The 14,411-nt window shown below is 45.0% G+C and overlaps 1 protein-coding gene across 1 annotated transcript in view; it reads right to left on the bottom strand.

The window, feature by feature from the left end:
- The window catches only part of ACO1 (aconitase 1), a 52,766-nt gene that overhangs the window by 14,154 nt on the left and 24,201 nt on the right, over positions 1-14,411 (bottom strand). Inside the window, exons 5-12 of the mRNA XM_083482255.1 lie at positions 13,980-14,049; positions 12,549-12,732; positions 11,351-11,490; positions 10,400-10,571; positions 8,581-8,681; positions 4,629-4,745; positions 3,215-3,374; positions 1,312-1,447 (exon numbers count right to left, since the gene is read on the bottom strand). Coding sequence (XP_083338381.1) covers positions 1,312-1,447; positions 3,215-3,374; positions 4,629-4,745; positions 8,581-8,681; positions 10,400-10,571; positions 11,351-11,490; positions 12,549-12,732; positions 13,980-14,049 — 1,080 coding nt within the window. The remainder of the gene's footprint in view (positions 1-1,311; positions 1,448-3,214; positions 3,375-4,628; positions 4,746-8,580; positions 8,682-10,399; positions 10,572-11,350; positions 11,491-12,548; positions 12,733-13,979; positions 14,050-14,411) is intronic.

A 14,411-nucleotide genomic window follows, 5' to 3' on the forward strand; every position in this document is an offset into this window, starting at 1 on the left:
ACCCTTTCCGTTACTTCCGGGTTTGGCGCAGTGCGCAACCCGAAATCACACAACCCAAAGCGTCTGTAACCCGAGGTAAGACTGGATATATACTGGAAAATGAGCGGCCTCGTCTTTCTTCCCTTTTTAAAATTAATTACTAAGGAACCAAAACAATAACAAAACAATAACAAATTTGGCGGCCAGATCGCTCACTGGGGCAAGACGGTTTGTGCATACAACTCCACTCCCGGCCCGGCTGCACTGGCTGCTAATTAGTTTCCGGGCCCAATTCAAAGTGCTGGTTTTGAGCTTTAAAGCCTTAACTTGCCCAGGACTGCAATACTTCAAAGACTGCCTCTCCCCATAGGAACCGACCCAGACCCTGCATTCATCATCTGAAGCACTTCTTCATGTGCCTCTTCTGCAAAGGTCCGGAGGCTGGCAATACAAGCCTTTTCGGGGGGGGGTATTGTTTTTGTTTGTTGTTATGTTCATAGCTGTCAACTTTTCCCTTTTCTTGCGAGGAATCCTATTCGGAATAAGGGAATTTCCCTTTAAAAAAGGGAAACGTTGACAGCTATTGTTATGTTATGTGTTTTTGTGTTTTTATACTGTAAACCACCCTGTGAGCTTCAGATGAAGGGAAGTATATAAATTTAATAATTAATAATAATAATAATAATAATAATACAGTGGTACCTCGGTTGACAGACTTAATCCGTTCCGGAAGTCTGTTCTTAAACCGAAACCATTCTTAAACCGAGGCACGCTTTCCCTAATGAGGCCTCCCACCGCCGGTGCCCTTCCACCGTTCAGATTCTATTCTTAGACTGAGGTAAAGTTCTCAAACCAGGACACTATTTCCAGTTTTGCAGAGTTTGTAAACCAAATCGTTCTTAAACCAGACTCTTCTTAAACCAAGGTACCACTGTATACTTTCAACTCACGTGCAGACTGCAACCTGAATGTTGGCAACTGAATGACCCTTGAACATTCCAGCAACCTTTATAAGCAGGAAAGGAGAACCTGTGGCTTTTCCAGGTTATTGAACTAAACCTCCCATCATCCCCAACCACTGTCCAATTCTGGCTGGGGCTGATGGGATTTGGAGTCCAACAACATGTGGTTTCCCCCATGTATTCCAGGCTGCTTTGCTTTTCTCAACCCTGTGTTTTTAGCTGCGATTTTGTTTATTTTCTAGTTACAGCCAACAGTTAAAATGAATACTTAATGCATGCTTTTTCACCCAAGGAGCAAGTATCAAACATTAATTACGAGAGTGTCGACTGAGCTCTCCAACAAAAAAGTGAATATAACCTAACCTCTTACCCTAGTTGAACAAGGTAAGGCAAGACTCCACTCTCTCTCAGATAGTATGTAACAACCCCACTTCCAGGAGACAGGCTAGTTTTAATGTATGGCTTCACGGTCAGTCCGGCTTCTACAGCTTTCTTTGCAAGCAATCCTGAAAAAATATCCAAAGTCAATGGATGCCTCAGACCACTTGTTCCAGCTGAGTATTATGGGCTGGGGAATCCCCTCTAGACACTGATGGGCTCCAACTACCATCAGCACTAGCTTGTGTAGCCAATGGCCAGGAACGATGGGAGTGGTGGACATTTATTTATACATACCCTCTATGTAATACAGTCGTACCTTGGAAGTCAAACAGAATCCGTTCCGGAAGTCCGTTCAACTTCCAAAACATTCGGAAACCAAGTCCAGGTTATGATTGGCTGCAGGAAGTTCCTGCAGCCAATCGGAAGCCCCGTTGGACAATTGGCTTTCAAAAATAGTTTGCAAACTGGAACAGTCACTTCCAGGTTTGCGGCATTTGGGAGTGAAAACGTTTGAGAACTAAGCTGTTCAATAAGCAAGGTACGACTGTATGTGGTCTTACAAAATCATATAGGTGCAGGCATGTCTGGCTCCATGCTGCATTTAAACCATAGTATATTATTTAAAGCTATCACTAGAAGAGGATGACATTGATTAAATTTGTTACCAGCCCAGCTCAAGCCACGGGGTGGGCTGTAACAACTTGAAATTCGGAATTCAGAACATTTACAGTTGCAGGAAGAAGGTGGGCTCCGAAAACACACATCTCAGGTGTCAAAGGCCTTGATAAAGATTTGCATCTGCCTAAGGTATTATAGTAAAGTCTAGGAACAAGCTCCCCTGGAATCATCACACTGGACTTCAACCATATTTAAGCTTGCTTTTATAACTGCCCTTTCCTATACCTAGTTCCATAGAATCATAGAACTGTAGTGTTGGAAGGGACCACGAGGGCAGCGGCGTAGCATGGGTTGTTAGCACCCGGGGCAAGGCAAGTAATTTGCGCCCCCTAACCCGGGGCAAGGCAAGTAATTTGCGCCCCCTAAGCCGGGGCAAGGCAAGTAATTTGCCCCCCCTAACCCCTAACCTGCCGCCGCTGCCAGCTTCTTCTTGCTGCTGCCTGGGCTGGTCTGGTGTGGTTCTCTCCCGCGCTCAGCGCTGCACTGGGCGGCCGCTGTACTGTCCCTCCCCCAGATAGTCCCTTGCTCTCTCTCCGCACTGCACGCCTGGCACCCACCCCCTCCACAGTGGGCGGCGACCCAGCGGCTCGGATCGGATTCGCACAGCTAGCACTGCAGTGAGAGTGAGTGAGTGAGCCAGGTAGGGGCAGAGAGCTGCGAGTGCGAGCGCGCCCCCCCCCCAGATGTTGCGCCTGGTGCGGCCGGCACCCCCTGCACCCCCCATGCTACGCCACTGCACCAGGATCATCTAGTCCAACCCCCTGCAAGGCGGGAATTTTTTTGCCCAATCTGGGGCTCAAACTCACGGCCTTGAGGCTAAGATTCTTATGCTCTACCGACTGAGCTATTTTGTAGGGTGCTGTTACACCCTCACTCTCTCAACAGGAGACAAAGGGGGGAAAGGCTTATATACAGTGGAAGTGTGGCTGTGCCTATCTGCTTGGACACAATTGCTATTTACACCAAGGTAGCCAAATAATTGGGATGTGGGTGGCGCTGTGGGTTAAACCACAGAGCCTAGGGCCTTGCCGATCAGAAGGTCGGCGGTTTGAATCCCCGCAACGGGGTGAGCTCCCATTGCTCGGTCCCTGCTCCTGCCAACCTAGCAGTTCGAAAGCATGTCAAAGTGCAAGTAGATAAATAGGTACCGCTCTGGTGGGAAGGTAAATGGCATTTGTAATTTAATGACACACGAAAGGATGAGACATACTTACCAGCTCCCAGCATAACCGAAGGATTACTTGTGTTGGTGCAGCTAGTAATGGCAGCAATCACCACCGAGCCATGTGTTAGTTCGAACTCCTTATCGTTGTAAACAAATTTCACTTGGCTGTTATGCTGGTCAGGGGCAATTTGGAAGCCTTTAAACCCTTGCTACAAGGAAGAGGGGACAAGGAAAGAGAACTATTATTTTGAATCACGGTAGCAGAGGAAAGGCCCAAGGAGAGCGAAACAGACAGTTCTACAGCAGCCATTTTGGTCAGGGCAAAGTTGCTCAAGGCAGATTTGCCTTTTCAAAGTTTAGAAAGAGAACAAGTGAGACCTGCCACAAAGCATACTGCAAGGTGGAATGCTGGTGTGTTTAGCATTCCATCAAACATCCATGTATTCTTCCAGGGTATTCCATTCTATTCCTTGTCGGTTTCCCATCCCACAACCAAGAGACAAATCTGCATCCTGTGCCCATTTAAGTTCTACAAACCTCAAGATTCCCCCCAAGCCCATTGATCCTTCATTCTTGTTCGTTGATGGTTGGTGATGCTGTTTTGTGTACGGAAGGAGGAGCAACTCATTATTGGAACTGGCAGAAAAACCATATACGTTCACTGCACCATATGTATCAAAACACTCTGCATGTTAACTTGAAAAGGGAACTGTGCTGTTGAAATCCATTTGTCCAGCTGTACAGTAGGGTTACTCTATTAGGGTTCTGCTAGGCAATATTTCACCAAGCATTCAGGAAAGTTTCTTTGCATTCTGACTATAATGAAGCACTCTGCTGACTTCAGAATGGTTCGGGCTTTGGCAGATGAAAAGATCCTGCAATTAATCAGCTGGTAAAGCCAGGTATATTGTCTTAGACAGAAAAAAAAGTCTAGTCTTCTGTGCAAATGCTGATGAATTGTCCCTCTGAAATTTCTGCCTATCTCCTATATAGTCAGAAACAAAATAATTCTAACCAAAATTCCATGCAGGGTTGGAGAGAGAAGGGAATGAGTTTCTCATTATCAGCAGCCAATTCCCAAAAGTTTGTGCACAAAAGAAAAACTGGGAAAGTCTAGACTAGGCAAAGGAAGGTCTTTGTAACCACAAATGAACAGCGGAAGCAGCACTTGATTGAAATCTGTTTCACTGGCACAAGAGGGGCCAAACTCTTTACTTATTTGCCTATTCATAAAAAAGCAGACAACTTAAACTACAATGGATAAAATGGGCATGTTGTCCAAAAACAAACAACAACTAGGGGATTCAGTGGGCAGGTTCCTCAGTTGGAATTGGTTAGGGACTACCAGGCCAAAGAGTATAGAAATTCTGAGCTCTAAAAGCAAGTCTGAAGCAATTAAAGTTTCTGAATGAAAGAGGAAGAAAGAAAATGAATCTCAGCTGGAGAAGAAAAAAAGCCATTACTTTAGCTCCCAGGCAGTTCTCAAAATCCTTCTTCATTTCAGAGACCACGACCTTGTCCTGTGGTCTTTTAGGGCCACTGCAACATGGAGCAACTGTTTGCAGATCCAACTCCACAATCTATTTAAGAAAAGAGAGAGAGATTGGGTAAACAAGATGCAATTTTCAAAACTGCCTGTGAGTTCCCCCCACATAGGACTGAATTGAAGGCATTAACTTATATGGGAAAGAGTAAAATGGTGGACTCCCAGGGAACGCTGCAACATTGCTGGCATTATTCTCTACTCTGAATTACCCCAGTCGTTCATAATCAAGCCAGGGGTCTAGTTCCTGGTCATCCTAAAATCGTAAATTTGCAGTCTCACATATAGATATAGATATGTCATTAACCATGTCAATATCAGTTCTTAAAATGATAAATACTTTAAAGCAACGGTTCTCAAACATGGTCCAAGAGTTCCATTCAGGTGGTCTGTGGAGAGGCTGAGGAATATTCAAGAATATCTTTGCTTTGTCCTGCACTGGACTTACTTATTTTTTTCTGACAGGGGAGATCAAGGCCATCTTGGAAAGGGACAGATTACCCAAAAGGCTAACAGTGACCTAGTCTAGGGCATATGATATTCCTAATAGAGAGTTGGAGCCTTCTATTAATTTTCCTCTAAATATTTGCTAGTTAAAGGGGTCCTTATCAGCAGCCTGACTTAGGGTCTGGTGGCTTTCACCACCACAGAAAACAGTGATTTGGGGTGGGGGGACAGAAGAGATCTATATATGGTTGGGGGCAATGCAGATTTTTCAGATGCTCCCGACAAGCATGAAGGAATGGCTTGTAGAGGCACCAGGTTGCCTGCATGGGTATTTCCATACAGCAAAGGATAGTTCTTACAGAGACAGGATCTGCAATTCTAAATCCCCTGGAGGCTTTAGACAAGGTTTGGGGAAGCCTGTGGCCCTCCTAGACTACAACTCCCATCATCCCTGATCATTAGGCATGCTAGCTGTGGCTGATGGGAACTGGAGTGCGCCACAGCTTCTCAATCCCTGCTTTAGACAGGAAGTCACAATACACCTATGAAGCAAAAGGAAGCCAGGCTGCATTTCACAGGAATTGACTATTTGTAACAAGCAGGACAAGCCCTGCAGGCTTAACAGCACAATGCCAAGGATTTATTCCAGTGCAGGCCTGCCCCAACCTGAACTCGGCCCACCAGCCTCGCTTCGGGGTTTGTCAGGTGCTCAACAACCCTCCCTCTGTTTGAGGTCCTCAGTAGGCAACACAAACAGGAGGTTTAATCTAACCCTTGGTGGTCTGCCATGCATGCCCGGTGGGCTACACAGTTGGCTTGGAGGACCTCCCAGTTCAGCTAGCCTGTGCCAACATGCTCCGAAGTCTTCAGAGGGAAGGAATGAAAAAGCCACTTCCGAGCTAGGGAGGAGGTGGGGTTGCGGGCTTCACGCCCCTCCCCACACTCACGGGGGCTGGCTGAGAGCCCCTGCGATACTAGGGGAATCCTCAGACGTGTCATCCCCTGGTCAGCCAATCGGGGGGGGGGGAGGAAGCGCCATCACCTTTCCCCAAATCAAAGGATCCCCCCAGGTAAAGGATTCCGGGGGGCGTGGCCTTGTCCTAAGCCTATGGAGGTGTGGGCCCACGGCACGCCCCCGAGCGGTGACCCCGGGGGAGCTCCTAGTTGATGTGCATCAGCGGGACTCCCCCTACTGGTGGTTAACCCTTACTGGTCTTCAAGCAAGCAGGCTGAAGCCGGTTAGATGATAGGACCAATGCCTAAGCCAATACCGCTCAATTCCTGTAATCAATAAAGTTGTGGCCTAATTTGACCCATTAACTCTAATTCTTGTGTCTCGTGTCTTTATTTCCGAGGGGGGAGGCGGGAACTCGCCATGCAACACAGAAGGTCTTCTGCATATTATCAAGAGTTTGGGACTCTTGAAAGAGATGTTTCTCCTAGACCAGGGGTGGGGAACCCCCTCCAGATGTGGATGAACTACAACTCTCATCCGCACCAGGAAGTATGGCCAATAGCCAGGGGTGGTGTGGGTTGCAGTTTGGCAACATCTGGGGGTTTAAAATTTCCCCACCCCCGCTCTAGAAAAGGATCTCCACTCGTACCAGGAATGGAGAGTTTGTGGTCCTTGAGATGTTGTTGGATTCCAGCTTCCACCAATACCAGCTGTTGAGGGCAAACACTCCTGGGGGGGACGGCAGACTCCCAGTACCTCCGAGCATCTCCCAGTAGGCACATCTCTGGAATGGCATGTCCCTTCATTCCAGAGTGTCGCCCCTCTGCGACACTTCTCATATGAAAAGTGCACACAAGTCTTCTGGCATCACACAGCAAGAAGATAGAGACATCCGTAAATCTAAACTACGTTTTATTCACAATATACACAGAGAATCCATAATCACGTCTGTGTTCTCCAAACTCTGGCAGAAACAGAAAGCATACAGCAAAAGCGAAAGTACAGTCCAATAACACTCTCAGACAGGAGAGATAAGACAGTCTTCTGTTCCCACACTCTTCTCAGACATCTCATGTAATTTATACTAATCACACTAGCCAGCATCAGCTTACATAAAATCCTAACATCCTAACATGACCAATGGTCAGGGATGATTGAGTGGGTGGTTCCCTAGTCCAAATGGCTGAGAGGTTGCCTGCTCTTGATGGGGTTACACTTCCTCTGAAGGAGCGGGTATACAGCTTGGGGGTATTCCCGGATCCTGTGCTGTCACTTGACACTCAGGTGGCCTTGATGGCACGGAGTAGTGCTGGGCAATATCTAGTTTTCAACATCATGACATATCACCGAGAGATGGGGGGCTATTGGGTTGTTGTTTTTATGAACTTCCTGCAGCCAATCAGAAGCCACACTCCGAAAGTCAAACGGACTTCCAGAACGGATTCTGTTTGACTTCTGAGGTACGACCGTATATAAATTCAATAAATAAATAATAAAAAACATCACGATATACCATTTGATCATGATGACTGAAATAAGGATGGAGCTATGTAGAGCTATGTAGAAGGGATGTGGGTGGCACTGTAGGTTAAACCACAGAGCCTAGGACTTGCCGATCAGAAGGTCAGTGGTTCGAATCCCTGCAATGGGGTGAGCTCCCATTTCTCGGTCCCTGCTCCTGCCAACCTAGCAGTTCGAAAGCACGCCAAAGTGCAAGTAGACAAATAGGTACCGCTCTGGCGGGAAGATAAACGGCATTTCTTTGTGCTGCTCTGGTTCGCCAGAAGCGGCTTAGTCATGCTGGCCACATGACCCAGAAGCTGCACGCCGGCTCCCTCGGCCAGATGAGCGCCGCAACCCCAGAGTCGGTCACGACTGGACCTAATGGTGAGGGGTCCCTTTACCTTTTATGTAGAGGCATTTGCTGGCTTCAATGGGTTCCCCACATCATGGTTTTTGCATAACACGCAAACTCATACACATCATGATTCATGATATATTGCCAGGTCAAAAATTATGAAAACAATATCACAATATGGACTTCAAACCGGTTTTGGATGATATATTGATATATCATCGCCCAGCCCTAGTACAGAGCGCCTTCCATCAGCTTTGGCTGGTGTCCCAGCTGCGCCCCTGTCTGGACAGGGAGAGCCTAACTTCTGTTGTCTGTGCTCTGGTAACCTCTAGGTTAGACTACTGCAACACATTGTATGTGGGGCTGCCTCTGAAGACAGTTTGGAAACTTCAGCCGGTGCAGAATTCAGAGGACAGGCTGCTCTTTGGACCAAGACAGTTTGAGCATATAATGCCAATCCTGGCTCAACTTCACTGCCTGCCTAATAGTTTCTGGGCCAAATTCAAAGTGCCTTTGTCAGGTCTCACAAGTGGTAGGTAGGACCTTATTAAGTCTGAGAGGCAAAAGGCCTGAATGCTCATTTGAGGAAGGTGTCAAGTCAAGCAAACCTACCTGTGTAAAATCGGGATCCTGCGACGAGTTACTGAAATCTCTAAACATTCCTGCAGCCTCAAGGTATTTTCTTATGTGCCTAATCTTATCTTCATCACGGCCTAAAGCAGATGGAAAGAGCCAATCAAGTTGCAGCATTTCAAACAAGCACAAAGACAACAACTTAGAATTCCACAATCAAATGTTTAGGTCGCCATGTAGGATTTGAATAGAAGATTATTAATATTGTTACTTATTAAATTTGTATGCTCCCCGTCATCTGAGGATTGCAGGGTGGTTAACAATATAAGAACACAAAAAGATATCCGCTTCTGAGCCGAGTTCATAATGCCAGTGAACGCACAGTATTGGGAATTATAAATAAAACATTTCATTGTCTATATCAGCATTTCATTTTGTATGCAAAATTCTTGCCATGTCTAAAAATGGAAGTGGATGGTTGTGACGGAGGATCTTGCCTGTTGTTTACTCTGCTCTTTATATGCAGAGATGTCCTTAATATTCCCAAATCTATGATTTAATAGGATTATTGATGCCGGCTCCCTTGACCAATAAAGTGACTGGACCTAAAGGAGTCCCTTTAACTTTACCTTTATTGATGCCTCAGTGTCACATATTAGGGCTATGGATTCTTTAGAGGCTCCTATTTAAATAACACATATCTTTATTTTTTTAAGGTGACTTCAAAATAGATCGATCGGGGTTACAAGACAGGTTATATTTGCCTCATCAAACAAAGAAATCCCTTTTTAAAAAATAGTGGAAACGGTATGATCTGAACACATATCCCTATTTTGGTTTTTTTTGATGACATAATTTTATGCTGTGAACCACCCTGAGATCTACAGATGAAGGGCGGTGTACAAATTATTATAATAATAATGATGGTGATAATACAGTCGTATCTTGGATCCCGAATGCCTTGGTACTCTGATGTTTTGGCTCCCAAACCCGAAAGTGAGTGTTCCGGTTTGTGAACGTTCTTTAGAACCCGAATGTCTGACAGGGCTTCCGCTGCTTCTGATTGGCTGCAGGAACTTCCTGCAGCCAATCAGAAGCGGCACTTTGGTTTCCAAACGTTTTGGAAGTCGAACGGACTTCTGGAACAGATTCTGTTCAACTTCCAAGGTACGACTGTATGTGTATTTCATATTTCTCTGAATGTGTGTAAATTTGAGGTTTCAAAGTGATGAATTAAACCACTTTCAATCACCTAATCAGATCATAAACAATACTAAAGGACAAACCCCTCCATTATTTCATTTTCTTCTAAGGCACAAAAAGCAGTAAACATTGACCCAGTTCAGATGTATCAACAAGCCATAGTTTTTCTGTTACTGGAAGAAGGAAGTATCATACACTGTCTGCTCCCCTTCTTTGTGCATGAAGAGGAAACAAGATATTTTTTCAATTAGCTTTTCTAACAAACCTCATCTGAAAGATGGCAAACTGTAGCTTGTGCAATCTATAGTTTGTTCACGAATCAGGATAACCAACAAACTATGGCCACAGTTTGCCTTATATGGGTGCCAACAGGAAACTGCAGCTTTATTGCAAACCTCAGCTGGAGGTTTTTCATCTCACTTCCTCCTGTAATATGCAAGGTGGGGGGGGGGAGCATTGTTACCTGCTCCTTCTCAAAATGGCAAACCATGGCTTGTCATTATATGCAGAATGGGCCACACAGATATTGACACTAGTTTGCACATGCTGGAGTTAAAAGCACTCAGTCCAACTTATCGTAAACCCAGCAGATGCATTTTCTCTATTTCAAGTGTTCAAGTGTCCCCCTGAATTTTGTCACCTGTTTGACACTCACCTGTTTGAAGCAGGTACTTGATGCTAACTTCATCAACTGGGAAAAAGGCAGCAGTTGCTCCATATTCTGGGCACATGTTGGCAATGGTGGCTCGATCAGCGATGGACAGTTGAGTCACCCCAGGCCCAAAGAACTCAACAAATTTACCCACGACCCCAACCTGGCGGAGGTGCTGTAACAGATTAAAAACTGCACTTAGAACCGTCTGATATAAATTGTGTTCTAATAAAAGAGCACAAACTCAAAAGCTGCCAGCATCCCAATCTTAGCCAGCTTTCCACTGGCTACCGCTTAAAAATTTTCAAGCTATCGTTGTGTTAGTTTATCTCAGTAATCCCTACAATGGCTCTATAAGGTAGAACAATTATCATCAACTCTGTACTGCAGACTGAGGGTTGGGAGAGGTTGAGTCACCGAGTTAATTTGTGAATAAGGGGAGAGTTTCTAGGCTCATAGCTCATGCTCTTAGGCCAGTTTGCTCCACCTGATGAAGGACAGCGGTACATAGACATCAGGCTTGCAGGATCTATTTTGATTTTTAGTAGGAAACATGAGATCTACCAACCAGACCCTGATACAAAAGACTTAAAATCAAATCATTCTGAGCCCAGAAATTAGCTCTGAGCATCAGAACTTAATATAGCTCATAACCCTTCCACACAAATATTCACTCCTGGTTATCTCAGTATAATTGAGGGAAGCGTAATTTCCATGCTGCCATTGTTAAACACAAACGGGGGTCAGAAATCCTTGCCGATCTACTGCAAATCAGCCAGAGATCTAATGGTAGATCCAGATCTATTTTCTGCCCACTACGGAAGTAATGGCACCCTCTCTGCTCCCCTGCCCCCCATCTATGGTAGACATGTTTCTGGAATTAAGGGAAGATCAAATCCCTAGAAAATGGACAACAGTGGTTTTGGCCATCGTGGTGTCGCACCATGTGATTACCTTGGTAACGGTGAGCACAATGTCAGTGGATGTGACAAGTGGTTGAGGGCTACCTATCAATTTGTAGCCGATCACCTCAGGAAGCACCATGCTGATTGGCTGGCCCAGCATCACGGCTTCTGCTTCAATTCCCCCCACGCCTGCCAACGAGGACAAAGACAGCATTAAACACAACTGTCTCACTGCCTGATGACAAACAAGAAGGATATACCGTATTTTTCGCTCTATAAGATGCACCAGACCACAAGACTAGTTTTTGGAGGAGGAAAACAAGAAAAGAAAAAAATATTCTGAATCTCAGAAGCCAGAACAGCAAGAGGGATTGCTATGCAGTGAAAGCAGCAATCCCTCTTGCTGTTCTGGCTTCTGGGATAGCTGCACAGCCTGCATTCACTCCACAAGACGCACACACATTTCCCTTTACTTTTTAGGAGGGAAAAAGTGAGTCTTATAGAGCAAAAAAGACGGTAAAGCTTCAAGGCGGAGAGAAAGAAAATTCCAATGGATTGCTGCCAACATTAACATACAAGCAGGATGGATGAAGTGCTTGTGGATATACTTATTATATTCCACAGCAAACAGTTCCTGCTTTGCACTGAATTTACCTAAAGCAAAACTGCAAAGTCTTAAAAAGGTTTATGCGGTTGCATTGTCTGCATGTAGACAATTTATTAGCTGATCAGACAATCCTTTTACACCTTCAGGGGAAACACAAGGACCGCAAACCCCCATCTGGAACTGGAAAGAGAGTCAAACCTTTGGCCAGCACCAAGTCTGAACATTCCTCAGAAACATTAACTTTGCTGTTTGGGTTCTCCTTAAACGGTAGGGATTAGACTGGTATTAGGCGGGTTTTCAAGTGGATTTTAATCTTCCGTGGATTTAATCTTTGGGGAGGTCTCTGCCGCTAATGTTGTGCATGGATTTGTACGGAGGGAACGTGTAATTGCTTTAAAGGTAGTTAAGAGAAATGCGGTTCAGTGTTTTTAAATGCAAAGTTTGGTCCAAATGTCCCCATCTTCATCTGGGCATTTTTGCAGCAGTCCTTTTCAAACATTTTTAAAACAAGAGTTTTCAGGTAGTTCTAATGATCATTTATTTGGGACAGGGAAGGGAGAGAGAAACAGAACTCTGTTTACCTGCAACTCAACATAAACCCAAACCACTGAATAGGTCAATCAAGTTCAAGGGCACTTACCCCAGCCAAGGACGCCTAAGCCATTAATCATCGTGGTATGTGAATCGGTGCCCACCACGCTGTCTGGATAATAGTATCCACTCTGATCAAAGACAACTCTTGCCAAATACTCCAGATTCACTTGATGGACAATCCCAGAGCCCGGGGGAATAATCCTCATGTTCTGGAAGGCTTGGGAGCCCCACTGGAAACACAAAACGGAAGAGGCGCTCTCTCTTAGACATAGTCAAAGAAAGATCTTGGCAGCATTATGTGGGTCCGAGCATAAAAAAACCTGTTATCTGGTACTGGGGGTGGGGGGTTTGGAAGATCACTAAGCAGAAGATTCTACCCCAGGCCCCACCTCACAAGCTGCTAGGGCCCCACTATTTTTGAAAGCAGCATGTGAAAACTGTAAAATCAAGGCAACAAAATGAAAGCCACCCAAGTCAGCCTTGTGGTGGATGGATGCTGGGCTCAAAATCCAGCCCCAGAAACTGCAAAGTAAAAAATCTGATCCCTTGTGTTTCCACACATATTTAGAAGATAAACTTGGCAACATCTGTCAAGGCAAAAACAATAACAACTCTAAATTGGTGGTCAAGGAACACTTTTTTGTTTCTCTGCCAACCCCAGTTGTCAGTTCCCTTCTTCTATGGGGCCAAGGTCTTCACAGGACTTCCTTGCCCAGTTGCATCTTCCAAGACAGAAGTGTAGCCATTTTCTTTTTATTTATTTATTTATTTATTAAACGTTTATTAATTTTCCAATTAAAACATCCAATTAACATATCATATCAAATCAAATCCAATAAAAATAAAAAACTAAAATAAAAAGGTCCAATTGTCTTCCAAATTGTAATAATTTTGTTTTGACTTCCCACGGTCTGAATTCCGAAGTGCATTCAACATCATAGTCCTGCCTCTCATCATCCTCAATGTTATTCATAATTCCATGTCCGATTTCCCCCCTCCACATTTTGACTCTGGTTCTATGATCCTCATTCATGTCAGAAAACAGATACTTTTCCCCCCTATGGAGTGCAAATTTGTCCGTATATAGTACCCCTTCAGCTGTTTTTTCATCGCACCGCTTCATTTAATTGCATCCAATTTCAAAGTTCTGTCCAGCTCTTTGAGAGTTGTTATTTTGGCAGCTCCCAGATCGTTAATCCATTTTCACTTCCTAAACCGCACGGACTGTCAGCAGTCAGCCCAGCATGTGACATGCTCTTTTCCCTGGTGACCACTAAGGAAGGGGAAGGGAATCTGTGACTCTCAAGAAGTTGCTGGACTTCAACTCCCATCATCCTGACCACTGGCCATGCTGGCTGAGGCTCATGGGAGTTGGAGTCTAGCAGGATGTGGAGACCACAGGGCTCCCCAATCCCTGTACCAGAGCCAAGCTCTGCTTTCCCCCATTCATGCACAAATGGGGAATCTTTTGCTGTACCTTCAAGAACTCAAATCTTTCTTTGTTCCTCTCAAACTCCAGATCTTGATTCTTCTGCAAACTGTCTGGCCTGCAAACAAAATATGTGGGTTATCAGAGCGGTATACCTTTAAGAGGATGCTTCACAAGGTCCAACGTGTGTGGGCAAAAAAAATGTGAGGGAGAGCAAGAAACAAAGGAACGTTTGTTGTTTATTGAGCTCAGCTGTTTTATGCTCTTTAATTACCTTGCACCAGGGAGCTAGAAACAAGCGGTGAAGAGAGCTTAAGGAGCTTTTGCAGTAATTCCTACTGTCTGGCTCAAGTGCTAATTCCATGCTGAATGTAGGCATATTTGGCAGGGTCTAGCCTGAATGTAAGAGGGATGGAAAGGGTTCTAAAACATTAATTATATCAGCAGCAGGGGATGGAAGGACGGGGATAACATATCTTC

The sequence above is a fragment of the Podarcis liolepis genome (genome assembly GCF_965112155.1).
Source record: "Podarcis liolepis genome assembly, chromosome: 17".
NCBI lineage: Eukaryota > Metazoa > Chordata > Lepidosauria > Squamata > Lacertidae > Podarcis > Podarcis liolepis.